This window comes from Chaetura pelagica, unplaced genomic scaffold (assembly GCF_000747805.2).
Source record: "Chaetura pelagica isolate M959 unplaced genomic scaffold, ChaPel_1.0 scaffold552, whole genome shotgun sequence".
NCBI classification, from domain to species: domain Eukaryota; kingdom Metazoa; phylum Chordata; class Aves; order Apodiformes; family Apodidae; genus Chaetura; species Chaetura pelagica.
In genome coordinates, this window is record NW_009952361.1 from 172425 (window position 1) to 187141 (window position 14717).

At 48.3% G+C, this 14717-nt stretch overlaps 1 protein-coding gene across 1 annotated transcript in view; it reads left to right on the top strand.

Annotated features, from left to right (window-relative positions):
• DYM (dymeclin) overlaps positions 1 to 9962 on the top strand; it is a 161965-nt gene extending 152003 nt beyond the window's left edge. Inside the window, exon 16 of the mRNA XM_010007892.1 lies at positions 9813 to 9962. Within this exon, the coding sequence (XP_010006194.1) occupies positions 9813 to 9962 (150 nt within the window). The remainder of the gene's footprint in view (positions 1 to 9812) is intronic.
• The last annotated feature ends 4755 nt before the right edge of the window (positions 9963 to 14717 follow it).

The window sequence follows — 14717 nt, forward strand, 5'->3', positions numbered from 1 at the left end:
GGTTTTGCCAGTTCCGTCCTCCTGGGCAAAGACTGATTGTTGTCACCAGGGTAAACAATTTTGACCTGAAAGTACAGGGAGAAAGGGGGCAGATAATGTTGGATAACTAAGGGACACAATTGCATGTATGAGTAAGTGATCTCTCACATTCCCCAGCCTGAGGTGGGAAGTTCTCTAGAACTGTTTGGTTCCTGTCTGAAAGGAAGTCTTTGGCTTAAGAGGACGTCTTAATACAGTTAAGGTCAGTGAAGATATGGAAATGCTGCGTCTAAAGGATAGTGAAACAGAAAATACAAGTAATTTTCATGCTCTGGAGACAGGCTGGGAGAGTTAGGGTGTTCAGCCTGGAGAAGAGAAGGCTCCAGGGAGACCTTAGAGCAGCTTCCAGTGCCTGAAGGGGCTCCAGGAAAGCTGGGGAGGGGCTTGGGACAAGGGCAGGGAGGGATGGGATGAGGAGGATGGATTAAAACTGGAAGAGGGGAGATTGAGGTGAGACATGAGGAGGAAATTCTTTGGTGTGAGGGTGGTGAGAGCCTGGCCCAGGTTGCCCAGGGAAGCTGTGGCTGCCCCATCCCTGGCAGTGTTGAAGGGCAGGTTGGATGGGGCTTGGAGCAACCTGGGCTGGTGGGAGGTGTCCCTGCCCATGGCAGGGGGTTGGGACTGGTTGATTTTTAAGGTCCCTTTCAACCCAAACCAGTCTGGGTTTCCATTATTCTAAGTTTATTGAAGGACCTTTTCTTTTGAGACCCTTTTTCAGACTGAGGTGGCTGTTTGGTTCAGGAAAAGACGGGTACTATTTCTTTTGCTTGTGGCTTCAGGCGTACAACAAGCATACAGATGACTTTTTGGGTGCCATCAGCTCCTGACCTAACCATACTTAGTCAAGGGAGATGCCATTGCCCAGCTTCAAAACCCATAAGGATGTCTTCAACCTTGAAGGAATCTTTGTCCTACTTACATTAGCCATTCCTTTCTCTCTCCTACACTTGCCTCTCCCATTGATGAAGGCTTGTCTTCAGCAGCTCATATAAACCTGCTATCCCTACCTTCTTGAATAAAATAGAATCTAGAATAGAATCTAGAACAAAAAGTAGAATTAACAGCCTGAAAATCCATTTCAGAAAATGGATGATATGTTGAGTTCAGCTTAAACACCCCCTGGCTCGGGTCCATCTTCACAGGGCTCTCAGCATTAAATAAAGAAACAAGTTAAAGAAACAAGTAAGAAAAACTAAATGAGCAAATAAATCAAATAGAGCTGGGTAGCAAACATCCCCAAAATCAAAGGCATCAAGGTGCACGTTTGGCACTGGTCCCTCAGCTGGAGGTCCCAGCAGAGAGAAGGCTGCAGTCTGGCTGGAGAGGTTTGAACTCTCAGGTCACGTTTGGCTCCTTCAAGACCAACAAAAAAGAAAAGGTTAGATTTCCTGCATGTATGAGGGCAGAGCTGCTCATCTCCCAGCCTTTTTTCTCCTTCTGCTGAGGCTTGAAATACTTCAGAAGGGAGTGTGTCCATCGGGATTTACATTTTTCCAGTGGGGGGAGATGAGGGAGCCAAAGGTTCCACAGACTCAACAGGGGCGTTAATCGACACGTCCTGAACCTCGAACAGATCAGGGTCCACTTCTGAGGTTGCCCTGATCTGAGAGTTAAGAGTTGGTGACAGTGAGTCTGTCTCTGTTCTTAAGTCATTGTTATAATATATTTCTTCTCTCTTTGTTTTTTGTTTTTTGTTTTGGTTTTAATATTTAACAGGCCTGGCTCTCTCAGATTAAAAAGGACAAACTCAAAAGGAGGTCTTCCTCCAACAGGTCCTCAGGGAGGGGAAGGATGTTTGGGCTTGGCTTGCAGCCCTGCTGCTGTCTTGGGTGGGAGGGACTGGAGAAGGATGTCAGGCTTGGTCCTCGTGGCTGTTGTTATGTAAAAGTCAAACCTCCTAAAACCAGCCCTGAGGGAATATGTTGAAAATATCCACCTCCACCAGGCAAAGCTGAGGTGTTAAGCTCAGCTTGAGGAGTCTGGTTTCCCTGCATGATGTGTGAAGTCTGTGTAGTGCTTTGGACCCTTGAACAGAGATAACAGAGAGGACCTTGGCTCCAGTTGTGCAAAGTGATGTTCTTCTTGGCTTGGTGGGATGTTTTGGATGCTGTGTTGCACCAGCTTCCGGTGGAAGCAAGTCTGGGAAGCTTGTCACTGGAAAAATATGCAAACTGAATCACTCTGCTCTTCTCCTGCCACCTATTATGTTGGGGGAATATGTTCTCCACAAGTCAGATGAGAAAACAAGCAACTGCAACACTGGAGTAACTTGGACTTTTGGTTAAAAAGAAGCAGGCAGGTGAAAAGAAAGAGGTTTGACCTCTTGATCCTCAGTGCTTCAGCTGCATCATCCAGGGCAGCAAAGAGGACTCATACAGGTAGTTTCCAAAAGGAAATAATATTTATTAAATTGGTGTGGTTTATGCTGTCAAACCTTCAGTCCCTTCCTGGCCATCTTGGAGCCTGAAGAGCAAGAAGGTGAAAATCAGAGCTAGAGACTTCATGGGTGGTTGCCAGCTCTCTCTCCATCAGCAGGTGCAAGGCAGGATTGAGTCTGTAACGACGGACAGTGAAATCATAGAATGGTTTGAGTTGGAAAGATCTAGATCCAACCCCCTGCATGGGCAGGGACACCTCCCACCAGCCCAGGCTGCTCCAAGCCCCATCCAACCTGCCCTTCAACACTGCCAGGGATGGGGCAGCCACAGCTTCCCTGGGCAACCTGGGCCAGGCTCTCACCACCCTCACAGCAAAGAATTTATTCCCAAAATCTAACCTAAATCTCCCCCCCTTCCAGTTTTAATCCATTTCCCCTTGTCCCAAGTCCCTCTCCAGCTTTCCTGGAGCCCCTTCAGGGCGCTGGAAGGCTATGAGGTCCTCAGAATGTGGTTAAGCTTTGCACCCTGGCAGTGTTACTGCCAATATTTAACGTCCTTAAACCATCTTGTCTTTACCAGTGAACATGAAGGAGCAGTAATCTGAGAAAGGAAACAACCTATCAAAGATTCTAAACTTGCTATAACAGTTGTCTCCCTAAAGATAAATTTCCCTGCCCTTCTGGACCCAAAGAATTTTATCTCATTAGGTGTTTCAGTCCCTTAGTGAATTTTAGAGTCTGGGAAAAAAGTTGGGATTTACTACAGCTTAAACTGGGACTATTTAGATTGTTGTGGACCTCTTCTTAGAATCCTAGTATTATTTTGGTTGGAACCAACCTTTAGGACCATCCAGTCCAACCACTCCCCAGCCCTGCCAAGGCCACCCCTGCCCCATGTCCCTCAGCACCACATCTACACGGCTTGGAAACCCCTCCAGGGATGGGGACTCCAGCCCTGCCCTGGGCAGCCTGGGCCAGGGCCTGACAACCCTGGCCAGCAAGAAATGCTGCCCAACATCCCATCTCAGCCTCCCCTGGCACCACTGCAGCCCATTTCCTCTTGTCCCATCCCTTGTTCCTGGGGAGCAGAGCCCGACCCCCCTGGCTCCAACCTCCTCTCAGGCAGCTGCAGAGCCAGAAGGTCTCCCCTCAGCCTCCTTTGCTCCAGCCTGGACACCCCCAGCTCCCTCAGCTGCTCCTCCTCACCCTTGTGCTCCAGACCCTGCCCCAGCTCCCTTGCCCTTCTCTGGACACACTCCAGCCCCTCCATCTCCTTCTTGTCCTGAGGGGCCCAGACCTGACCCCAGGATTCCAGGTGCCCCCTCCCCAGGACCGAGTACTTTTCATATTGAGTTTTCTTTTTCAAAACCTCTTGACATGTCCCTGTTCTCTTCTCCATCTTCACATTTGCACCAATTCCTTACACAGATCTTTGAACAAGATGTGCAGCCCTTCCTTTGTCTCGCAGGTTTCCTGTTTGCTTCCTTCATCTCCCCATCATCTTCATCTGCTGGGTTGTCTCTGCTTCAAGCCTGAGGAGCAGACAAAGATGATATCAGGCAGGTTTGGTGTAGCCCCTACAGATACTTCACCAAAGCCACTATATTTTCCCTTTGAAGTAAAAGAGAAGCACTGCAGATGCAAAGAGAGGTAAATGAAATGACATTATCTCCCTGAAAGAACCAAACAACTGCAAAAATTCAAACCAGCAGTATTATAGAAGAAGTACTGAGCAGTTTTCTTCTGTGCTTTGTGGTGTCTCAAAGCACCTAAATGTTCATATTTGTAGGAAAATGAAAGATAACAGTGTTTACACTGTTAATCTGTGGCATGCATAGTGTGTTCCTGATACGACTGTTTAGTTGCTGTCACTAAGATTCAGGCTGGCATTTTAGGGACCAGATGGTCCAAATGGTGCTTTGGATTTTCCAGACCAATATCAATGTTCTTCTTTAGCCCAAACTCCTGCCATTTTGGTCCTTCTTGGTGCAAGGCAGGTTGCAGGACTAAACCTTGCAAGGGTAAATATTACGGTCAAGATTCGGTAGGCTGCTGAATTTAAGCCTTTCTTGGGTTTTTTTTTCTTTGCGACTTGATGTCTTCCACTAATAAGGTCCAATCCTGCAGCTGCTCTCCCAGGCATACTACTGTATTTAGCTGAAACAATAAATATGAATCATAGAATCATCACAGACTGGTTTGGGTTGGAAGGGACTTTAAAGATCATACAGATCCAACCCCCTGCATGGGCAGGGACACCTCCCACCAGCCCAGGCTGCTCCAAGCCCCATCCAACCTGCCCTTCAACACTGCCAGGGATGGGGCAGCCACAGCTTCCCTGGGCAACCTGGGCCAGGCTCTCACCACCCTCACACCAAAGAATTTCCTCCTCATGTCTCACCTCAATCTCCCCTCTTCCAGTTTTAATCCATTCCCCCTCATCCCATCCCTCCCTGCCCTTGTCCCAAGTCCCTCCCCAGCTTTCCTGGAGCCCCTTCAGGCACTGGAAGCTGCTCTAAGGTCTCCCTGGAGCCTTCTCTTCTCCAGGCTGAACACCCCAACTCTCCCAGCCTGTCTCCAGAGCAGAGCTGCTCCAGCCCTCCCAGCATCTTTGTCGACTCCTCTGGACTCACTCTGAGTGATCATCCACTGACATGACCCTGCAACCTCCCAGCACCTCTGACTCTTCATTTCTGAAGGGAAAGGGGTTTTTTTCATTTCATGTATGGCTCAAATCTTGCAGCTCAGATATCACCGAGTTGCCTGGAGCCCTGCTGGGTGCTGTTGGCTGGCTGTGATGCTATCTTCCTCATCCTTCACTGCAAATTAAAAACAACCAAAAAAAAAGCAAAAAGAGGCAAAACAAGCCCAATATTGTTGAACTTTCGTGGTGGGGAAGTTCTTGCAGCTCAGTTCTACATCTGTTGGTCGGACTTCCTGTGGTTTTTCATCGAATCATCTGATTGACGGGGCAGACAGTCTGCAGAGTTCTTGGTCTGTCTCCTTCATACCACTAAATCTGACTTCTGCTTTGTCTGGCAGAAGACAACAAGATAAGGTGCTGTGGTGGGTTGATTCCCCAGAGCTGATAAGAGGTGGCTGTGTTTGAGTTGGGCAGGTCAGATCCTTGGGTTCCCTCTGGCTCTCAAGTTTTTAAGTAGTGGCTCAGGTTGCTTTGTTTGAAATTATCTTGGGTTGTCTTTGCTCTGGTTGTGACTGGAGGAAGATGGGAATATTGGCTCTGCTGGACTTGTTTATGTCAGGGCAGTGAGTTGAAAAACCTCGAAGGAGCAAAAGAGAACAGGTAATGAAAAACTTGTACATCGTGCAACACCATCCAGGTGAATGAATGGGGTGGTGAAGGAAAAAAAGGGATCAGAGAATCCCAGACTGATTTGGGTTGGAGGGGACCTTAAAGATCATCGAGTTCCAACCCCCCTGCATGGGCAGGGACACCTCCCACCAGCCCAGGTTGCTCCAAGCCCCATCCAACCTGCCCTTCAACACTGCCAGGGATGGGGCAGCCACAGCTTCTCTGGGCAACCTGGGCCAGGCTCTCACCTCCCTCATAGTGAATAATTTCTTCCTAAGATTTCATGTCAATCTCCCCTCTTCCAGTTTTAATCCATCCCCCTCATCCTCTCCCTCCCTGCCCTTGTCCCAAGCCCCTCCCCAGCTTTCCTGGAGCCCCTTCAGGCACTGGAAGCTGCTCTATGGTCTCCCTGGAGCCTTCTCTTCTCCAGGCTGAACACCCCAACTCTCCCAGCCTGGCTCCAGAGCAGAGCTGCTCCAGCTCTCCCATCATCTTCCTGACCTCCTCTGGACTCCCTCCAACAAGCACTTTTGCACTGTGCTCTTCAATAATTTCACCTACTTCTCCACGTTGCTGGTGTCAAGAGGTTGGCAGAGCCTCAGGTAGAAACCACATTACAACCATTGCTGGGGGAAGATAAAGATAAAACATCCCAGCTTTCCTGTAGGCCCTCTTCATGATTTATCCCATGCCAAGACCTTTACTCTATTATTAGGACCATTTAAGGTGCCTCAAAGTGGTCCTGCTTTTCAGAAAGTGCTAATAATGTGACTCATCTGGGTGTCCCAAGTTGGGGAGCAGATACTTCTGCAGGATTAATTTGGACATAATAGCAGAGGACTGGTTGGACAGTGGAACAGGCTGCCCAGGGAGGTGCTGGAGTCCTGAGTCCTCTGTTCAGAGGAGATCATTTCTGCCATTCCTGACCTTTTTTTGATAAAGGTGTGTTTGAAATGATTAATTGATTGGTAACGTGGATCAGATCTCTCCTGAGAAATCTCATTATCCTTATCTACATTCCCAAGATAAACCTGCAGACTGGTCCAAGCATGTGTTGAGTGTGGGAGAGCCCTGATTGCAGGGAGTCTTTCATCCCAAGGTGGTTCTCACGTGGCCCTGGTACCAGCTCAATAGGTGGCAAGATTGATCAGGCTGAAGAAAGGCTTAATAATCACATCAGAAAAGAGGCTTAATCATCAAATTAACCCACGACTCTTACTGCCTGAAAAGGTGAATTCAAGGTGATTTCTTTTATGCTGAGAGATGGTGAGTTAGTAAGAGCCAAGCATCTCAGCTGTAGCTGGAATTTCTACTCCAGGTTTTACCTCCTCTTTTCAAGCTCAAGAGGTTTATTAAGTCCCAGACCAGCAGGACCATTCTAGACTCCTGCAAATCCAGTCACTGTAACCTTGGACCCTGAAGGTGAAAAATGTTCTCTGTGTTGAATTCAGCTCAAATTAGTATCTTTAATCATTTTTTTGCCTCCTCCTTGCCTACCAGGAGGACTCCTATGGGCTGGAGCCACCTTTGGGGTGAGGAGTGACAGCTGTGGAAGGGCTTTTCTCTGCTGGGAAATGGTGGTTTCATCATGAGCTTCAACCATTCCTTCTGCTGATGCAATGCTGAACTGAACTTGTTCCTGTCTAGGCTGACCACAACTCAGGAAACATCTAGGAGGGAAGTGGGGAAGGTGACACCAAGGATAAGCAAGAGTAGAAGATGAGTTAAAAAAAATATATGTGATGAAAATGTACTTGATTGGAGGGAGGTTTAACCCACTGGAAGAATTGTGGTGTTCTGAGAGGTGGGATGGGGAGGCAAGAGGAGGAAGGCAGGTGTGGCTTGAGGAATCAGTGCTGAGATGGGAAAGACAGAGGATGTTCGTGAAAAAGGGGATCTCACCAGGCCAGAGAGAAAAAAGACAACTTGGGCAAGACCAAAATAGGAAGTTCAACTAAAGAGAGACTGTGAAGGTGCTGGAGATGGGAATAGACCAAGAGGCAGGGAATTAAAGATGAGGATGAGTATGGGTGCAAGACACCTAAGAGTGAGAAAACAAACTGATGCAGAAGATTAAACAGTCTGGTCAAAACAGACTTGGGGAGAGAGGTGGTAGAAAATGGTTTATGGGCACAGAAGGGCTGTGGGAGAGCTTCTCTACCACAAGCTGCTTGTCTGACACAGGAAATGAAACTTGCTGATGTACCTTTGAGGTTCTGGGCTTTGAACTCAACAGGAGATGGTTGCAGAAGTGCCTTTAACAACCTTATCTTTTAGCTGCCTGAGTTCCTTAGACAGAGATAAGGTAAGGTTCTGTATTGGTGTCCAGCTCAGTAGAGCTGGGGTGAAGGATCTGACCCCAACATTAACCAAACCACGGCAGCTCCAGAATGTTGGTGCATAGTGGAAGGTGACACCAACATCCTCCTCAGTCATAGACAGGTTTGGGTTGGAAGGGACCTTTAAAGGTCATCTAGTCCAACTGCCTTGCAGTGAACAGGGACATTTTCAACTAGATCAGGTTGCTGAGAGCCCACCATAGGAGACAGCATGAGGCTGAATGAAGCTGGCCATGAAGACATGTTCCTCCTGAAGGTGCAGCTTTGTGGCTTGGGGTGATTGTGAGATCCATGAAGGAGCAGAATTGTTTCCATGTTTCCTGCCTCCAAGAATACAAGGAACCTGGGTGTGCAGAAGTTAAATAAATAACCCTGATAGCCAAGTGGCCCAGAAGTGTCTCTTCAAAGGAGACTCTGCCACCCAGAATGGTCTTGTGCTCTAAAGCAAGGAAATAGGACACTGAGCTGAAGGAAGATGAGAGGGGATCCCTTCATAATTAATGGACAAGAAGGTTCCTGGCTTGTCACACCAGGGAGTTTATTCTTAGGCACAGCCTTATAAATAATAAAATGGGTCATGTTTTATCTTCCCCCAGTGATGGTTGTAATGTGGCTTCTGCCTGAGGCTCTGCCAAACTCTTGACACCACCAACATTTAGAGGTAGATAAAATTATTGAAGAGCACAGTGCAAAAGTGCTTGTTGGAGAGAGTCCAGGGAAGGCCAAGAAAGATGCTGGGAGGGCTGGAGCAGCTCTGCTCTGGAGCCAGGCTGGGAGAGTTGGGGTGTTCAGCCTGGAGAAGAGAAGGCTCCAGGGAGACCTTAGAGCAGCTTCCAGTGCCTGAAGGGGCTCCAGGAAAGCTGGGGAGGGGCTTGGGACAAGATGAGAAATTAGGAAGAAATTCTTTGCTGTGAGGGTGGTGAGAGCCTGGCCCAGGTTGCCCAGGGAAGCTGTGGCTGCCCCATCCCTGGCAGTGTTGAAGGGCAGGTTGGATGGGGCTTGGAGCAACCTGGGCTGGTGGGAGGTGTCCCTGCCCATGCAGGGGGTTGGAACTGGATGATTTTCAAGGTCCCTTCGAACTCAAACCATTCCATGATTCTATAGTGAAAATACAGAAGAACCTGTAGCAAAACTGGAGGTGGCCTCCTGGATCCTAGGAGAGCCTAGATGTGCTTCCTATCATGCTTCCTGAAGGAAGAGCATTTCTCTCCTGGAAGCTTCTACATCCTGAAAGTCTTTGAGAAGCAGCTGAGGGGGAAAAGTCAGTTTTCCATAACCCTGCATTCCTGAAAACATGTCACATCTTACATCACATGTTAATCTTACAGCTTTCCCACAGGATTCTCCTGCTAAGGAGCTGAGAGCAGTGAACAGGAAAATGCTTTTTAGGGAAAACTGCAGTAGATTTGTCTGCACATGTAGTAGAAAGAAGGTTTTTTGGGGGCTGCTAAAAATGACAGTTTTGTGAAGGCTTCACATCTTCAGTCATTAATAGGCAAATTGAGTGTGACCATCGGTGGGAGGGCTGGATCCAAGATGCCAAGGAACCAGTTCAAAGAAGAAGTTATAAATGATCTCTTTATCCCCTAAATCTTTTCCCTTCAGCTCTAATGGTTCGGTTCCTTCCATTCTTTTGTGTGTTTTTTTTCTTCACCAAACCTCTTTTTTCAGTGTCCAGGTGGGTTATGTGTTTGCAACCAAACACACAAACCTCCCCTCAACTGATTTCGGTTTCTTCTTGCAGAAGTTCCCCGAGCTGAAGTTCAAGTACGTGGAGGAGGAGCAGCCTGAGGAGTTCTTCATCCCCTACATTTGGTCCTTGGTCTACAACTCTGCCGTGGCCCTGTACTGGAACCCTCATGACATCCAGCTCTTTACCATGGACTCTGGTTGAGGGAGATGCTCCAACCAAGCCAACTCAACTCTTGTCTTCTTACAGAACTCGGCACCGCGTGTTGATACGTGACCCCTTCCAGCCTGCACCCTCTGACCCCAAAGCTTACAGAGAATGAAACTTGCCACCAGTTTACAGCCCAGCTTCTATGTTTTTGGAAGCAGGTTACCACACTGGCAACAGACCGTGGTGGGAGGAGCTGATGACTTGGAGGCAACCTTGTATTTATAGTCCTATAACCTAGAGCTTGTTTGATGCAAATGAGGCCTTACACATGGGGTATGATGTTACTACCCACCACAAACCTCCTTCCTCTTTTCACCTGATGGAGGAAAGAGCTTGTGGACTGGGGATTTGGAAGCAGCATCTGAGGTTTTGTTTATATCAAGCCAGGCAGCTTCACTGGGTCAAGCTTTTCTAAGGGCTGTTGAATTCTGCCATGGGTTGCTCGTTGCTCAGTCTTCTGCTTTCCCTCACATCCCTCCATTTTGGTGGCACTGCTGAGGCCACAGTTGTTACGTTGGTGTTTCCACACTGTAATCTGAGTGAAACAAAGCAACTTCTTCATGGGATTAACTCCCAGGCAGGTCCAAAACCCCTTGATTTAGGTGTCAAAACATTTTGTGGGAGGATTTTCAGTTTCATTTTTTGGGTTGTTGTTGCTGTTTGACTGGCAAATACTCAAGAGGGCTCAACACCAGCTTCAGAGTCAGGTCCCTTACAGACTTCTGGGCCAAAGTTGTTCTGGGAAATTGGATGTGTTGGGTGGGGGAGGGAAAAAAGTCTCCAAAGAAATGAGTGATCAGGTTGTAAAATAGACCCATGTCCTGTAAAGCCATGTGTGATGGGGACAGCATGTGGTGGGGATCCTTGGCCACGTTCTGTGTTGAAAACCCTCTTGTTTGCTATTAAAGGTTTTATGGCAGAAGTAGAAATTCATCCAAATGTAGAATTACTTCTTTGGGTTGGGTTTTTGGGTTGGTTTGGGGGTTTTTTTTGTTAGTTTGAAAGCGTCCTGCTATACCTGTTCCTGCAGCTGGAAGAACAAGAGAGATGGCTCAACCTGCTTTGGAGGGAACAGCTCAGCTTTCAAAACAAGGAGCATTTCTTTTCGGGGGAGGCTTCTGGTGGTGCCTGTGGCACATGAAGCTGAAGACCCTCCTAATCCCATGTGCTGCAGTTTGGAGAACTGTCACCAGTGTGTTGCATGCCAGAAGAGAAGTATCAAGGATTTCATTCCTCAAAATACATGACAACCTGCTCCAGCATCTCCTGTTCCTTGGCCTGAAGAACCAGGTGCAGTCGCTTTCAGACAGTCCCTCGAGTGGCTTTAAAGAGAATTTCTTCCACCCTTTCCCCCCCCTCCCTTGAAGGCTGCACTAGGATGGTACTTCCCTTTAATCTGCTGCTTTAATGGTGGACGTTGAGTCCCTCACCAGTGGAAATGGTGGCTTTCCAAATGGATTGAGATGTGGCTACAAAGCAACAGATACATCCCAGGAGCATCAAGGACTTTCAAGTGGAAGAAGCTTTGGAGACAAGGTGATGGTAAGACTGGAGAGAACAGTTTTTCCTAGGAAAACAGGAGAAGTGATTGAGCTGCACAGAAGTTCATGCTGTGTCTGGGATGATTTCTTTTTTGGTCTTGGAGCAAAGGTGCAAGGGGAATTACTCTTCTTGGTTCTTGTAGCAATTTGTAATTTGGTCATTCTTAAAACCCCAAGAGTGCTGGTGAGTCAGCAGGGCTGTCCCCAGCCTTTGAAAAGGTCAGTCTGAAGATGCACTTTGTGGATTCTGAAGCTACTGGGATGGCTCAGTTTTCCTCTCCCTTCACCCACCCTTGAGCACTTGAACCTGCCCTGAGGTGACCACCTGCAGCAGAAGTGGAGACTCCACCACAAAGGGCTCAGCTGGAACAAGATGCTTTAGTGACCAGGTGTCAAACTGGAGAGAACTTGATTATTTTTTCTTTGAAATGGCTTATGATAAAGCGGCCATGAAGCTGATAGAAAAGGTCAAACCAGGGGCTGAATCCATGTAGGAGATGTGTGGTGAATTATTGTTCCCTGTCCTCAGGTTGGGATGACATGGGATGGAAGTTCTGAAGGAAAAGGGTTGTTCTGCTGGTGTTGTTTCCTGGTGTGTTGAATTTAATATGCAGTGTTCCCAGGGTTTTGGAACAGCTGGAGTTATAATCCAAACCAGCAGAGCCAGAGCAAGATTTATGCTAAAATCCATGTTAGCCCTGTTGGTTCTCCCAAGGCTTGGAGCATGAGGTGTCCTTGAAGTCTGCACAGTCACAAACACTCTGTAGTCCTTCAGGTTTCTCAAGTATCACCTTAGGGGTCCGAAAAGGTCAGTCTGAAGATGCACTTTGTGGATTCTGAAGCTACTGGGATGGCTCAGTTTTCCTCTCCCTTCACCCACCCTTGAGCACTTGAACCTGCCCTGAGGTGACCACCTGCAGCAGAAGTGGAGACTCCACCACAAAGGGCTCAGCTGGAACAAGATGCTTTAGTGACCAGGTGTCAAACTGGAGAGAACTTGATTATTTTTTCTTTGAAATGGCTTATGATAAAGCGGCCATGAAGCTGATAGAAAAGGTCAAACCAGGGGCTGAATCCATGTAGGAGATGTGTGGTGAATTATTGTTCCCTGTCCTCAGGTTGGGATGACATGGGATGGAAGTTCTGAAGGAAAAGGGTTGTTCTGCTGGTGTTGTTTCCTGGTGTGTTGAATTTAATATGCAGTGTTCCCAGGGTTTTGGAACAGCTGGAGTTATAATCCAAACCAGCAGAGCCAGAGCAAGATTTATGCTAAAATCCATGTTAGCCCTGTTGGTTCTCCCAAGGCTTGGAGCATGAGGTGTCCTTGAAGTCTGCACAGTCACAAACACTCTGTAGTCCTTCAGGTTTCTCAAGTATCACCTTAGGGGTCCTTTTTATTATTTTGTGTGAAAGGTTCATGATGCATAATAATAAAAAAACCCAACAAATATTTCAAACAGTAAATACAGGCTGTGTTTTTGTGTCTTTGATGTCCTGCCTGCTGCGTGGTGACCTTTGACCAGCTGGTCTTGGTGTGGTCATCAGAGCTGCTGTGCCTGGGGTTTCCTAATGTTCTCAGTGAGGTGGGATCAAAAGAACATGGTTTTATTTGTTAAGTTGGATTATTCTTTGAATCTGTGCTTGGTGGAAGAAGGGACATGTGTGCTGTGATGTCGTGCTGGATCCCACCCAGTGGAGGGCTCTTGCCAACTCAAGAGGTGCAGCCTGGAGGAGGCACTGGGAACATGCACTCATGGATGGGAGCAGAGGAGGGACAGGATTGTCCTCTTCAGCCCAAGCCAGATGTGATGTTTAGGGGCCACCACATAGGTAGATGGGGGCTCTGTGGTTTTGGGGGGTTGAGTGTGATACCAGGATCTTGGCCTTGAGTACTGTGTCCAGTTTTGGGGTCTCCCAACACAAGAAGGACATGGAGCTGTTGGAGAGAGTCCAGAGGAGGCCCTGGAGATGCTGGGAGGGCTGGAGCAGCTCTGCTCTGGAGCCAGGCTGGGAGAGTTGGGGTGTTCAGCCTGGAGAAGAGAAGGCTCCAGGGAGACCTTAGAGCAGCTTCCAGTGCCTGAAGGGGCTCCAGGAAAGCTGGGGAGGGACTTGGGACAAGGGCAGGGAGGGATGGGATGAGGGGAATGGATTAAAACTGGAAGAGGGGAGATTTGGATGAGACATGAGGAGGGAATTCTTTGGTGTGAGGGTGGTGAGAGCCTGGCCCAGGCTGCCCAGAGAAGCTGTGGCTGCCCCATCCCTGGCAGTGTTGAAGGGCAGGTTGGATGGGGCTTGGAGCAGCCTGGGCTGGTGGGAGGTGTCCCTGCCCATGCAGGGGGGTTGGAACTGGATCATCTTCAAGGTCCCTTCCAACCTAAACCATTCTATGATTCTGCCCAGCTCAGACATGTTTAGGAGCCACCATGTGTGGAGATGATGGCTCCCTGGTTTTGGGGAGGTTGGGTGTGATACCAGGATCTCAGCCTTCATGTGCCCATATTGTTGCTGAGTGCTGATCAGTGGTGACACCATCTGTGTAGGCACTTCAGTGGCACTAGAGAGGGAAACCCATCACATCAGAGTTGGGAAGGAGAAGGCAAGTTCTGCTCTGTCCTCACTCAGAAGACCATCCCTTCCATGAGTCTCCTCTGGGTTTGAAGCTTTCAGGAGAACAGGCAGGAAACCAAGTTGCTGTGGAAGTTGTTAGTGAAGTGGAGCTTGGTGAAGCCTGATGCACATGACCGTGGTGAAGGAGAATTTGTCCTTCCTCTGTGAATTAAGAGAAGCTCTGGCCTTGCTGGGAAAACGAGGTGGTGGGTTGGAAGCCACAGATGAGTCAAGCATCACTCACTTTGGCAAAAGCAGTTGAAAAACCCTTCCAGGTGGCACTTCTTGACCCTACTAACCTAAAACTGAAGAGTATTGGGCAAGCTGTGGGGGGTTGATGTTCTTTCTGTGTCATCCGGATTGTTGACCTACCAGTTAAACTGGAAAGGAAGAAGCAAACACCCCCCCTCCCTGCCTTGGAAACTGTCAAGCTTCTTGTCCAGCTTTTTCTGCTGGGTGGCTCAAGTTTATTCTTGTGGACGTTGTCTAATCCCACCAACTGAAGGTCAGATGCCACCTTCTAGTTAGTCAACCCCAGGCTCTCTCCTGATTGCTTGGGGTTCAGTCAGCAAAACCCCTGGCTCCTGTGTTTGAAGAGCAG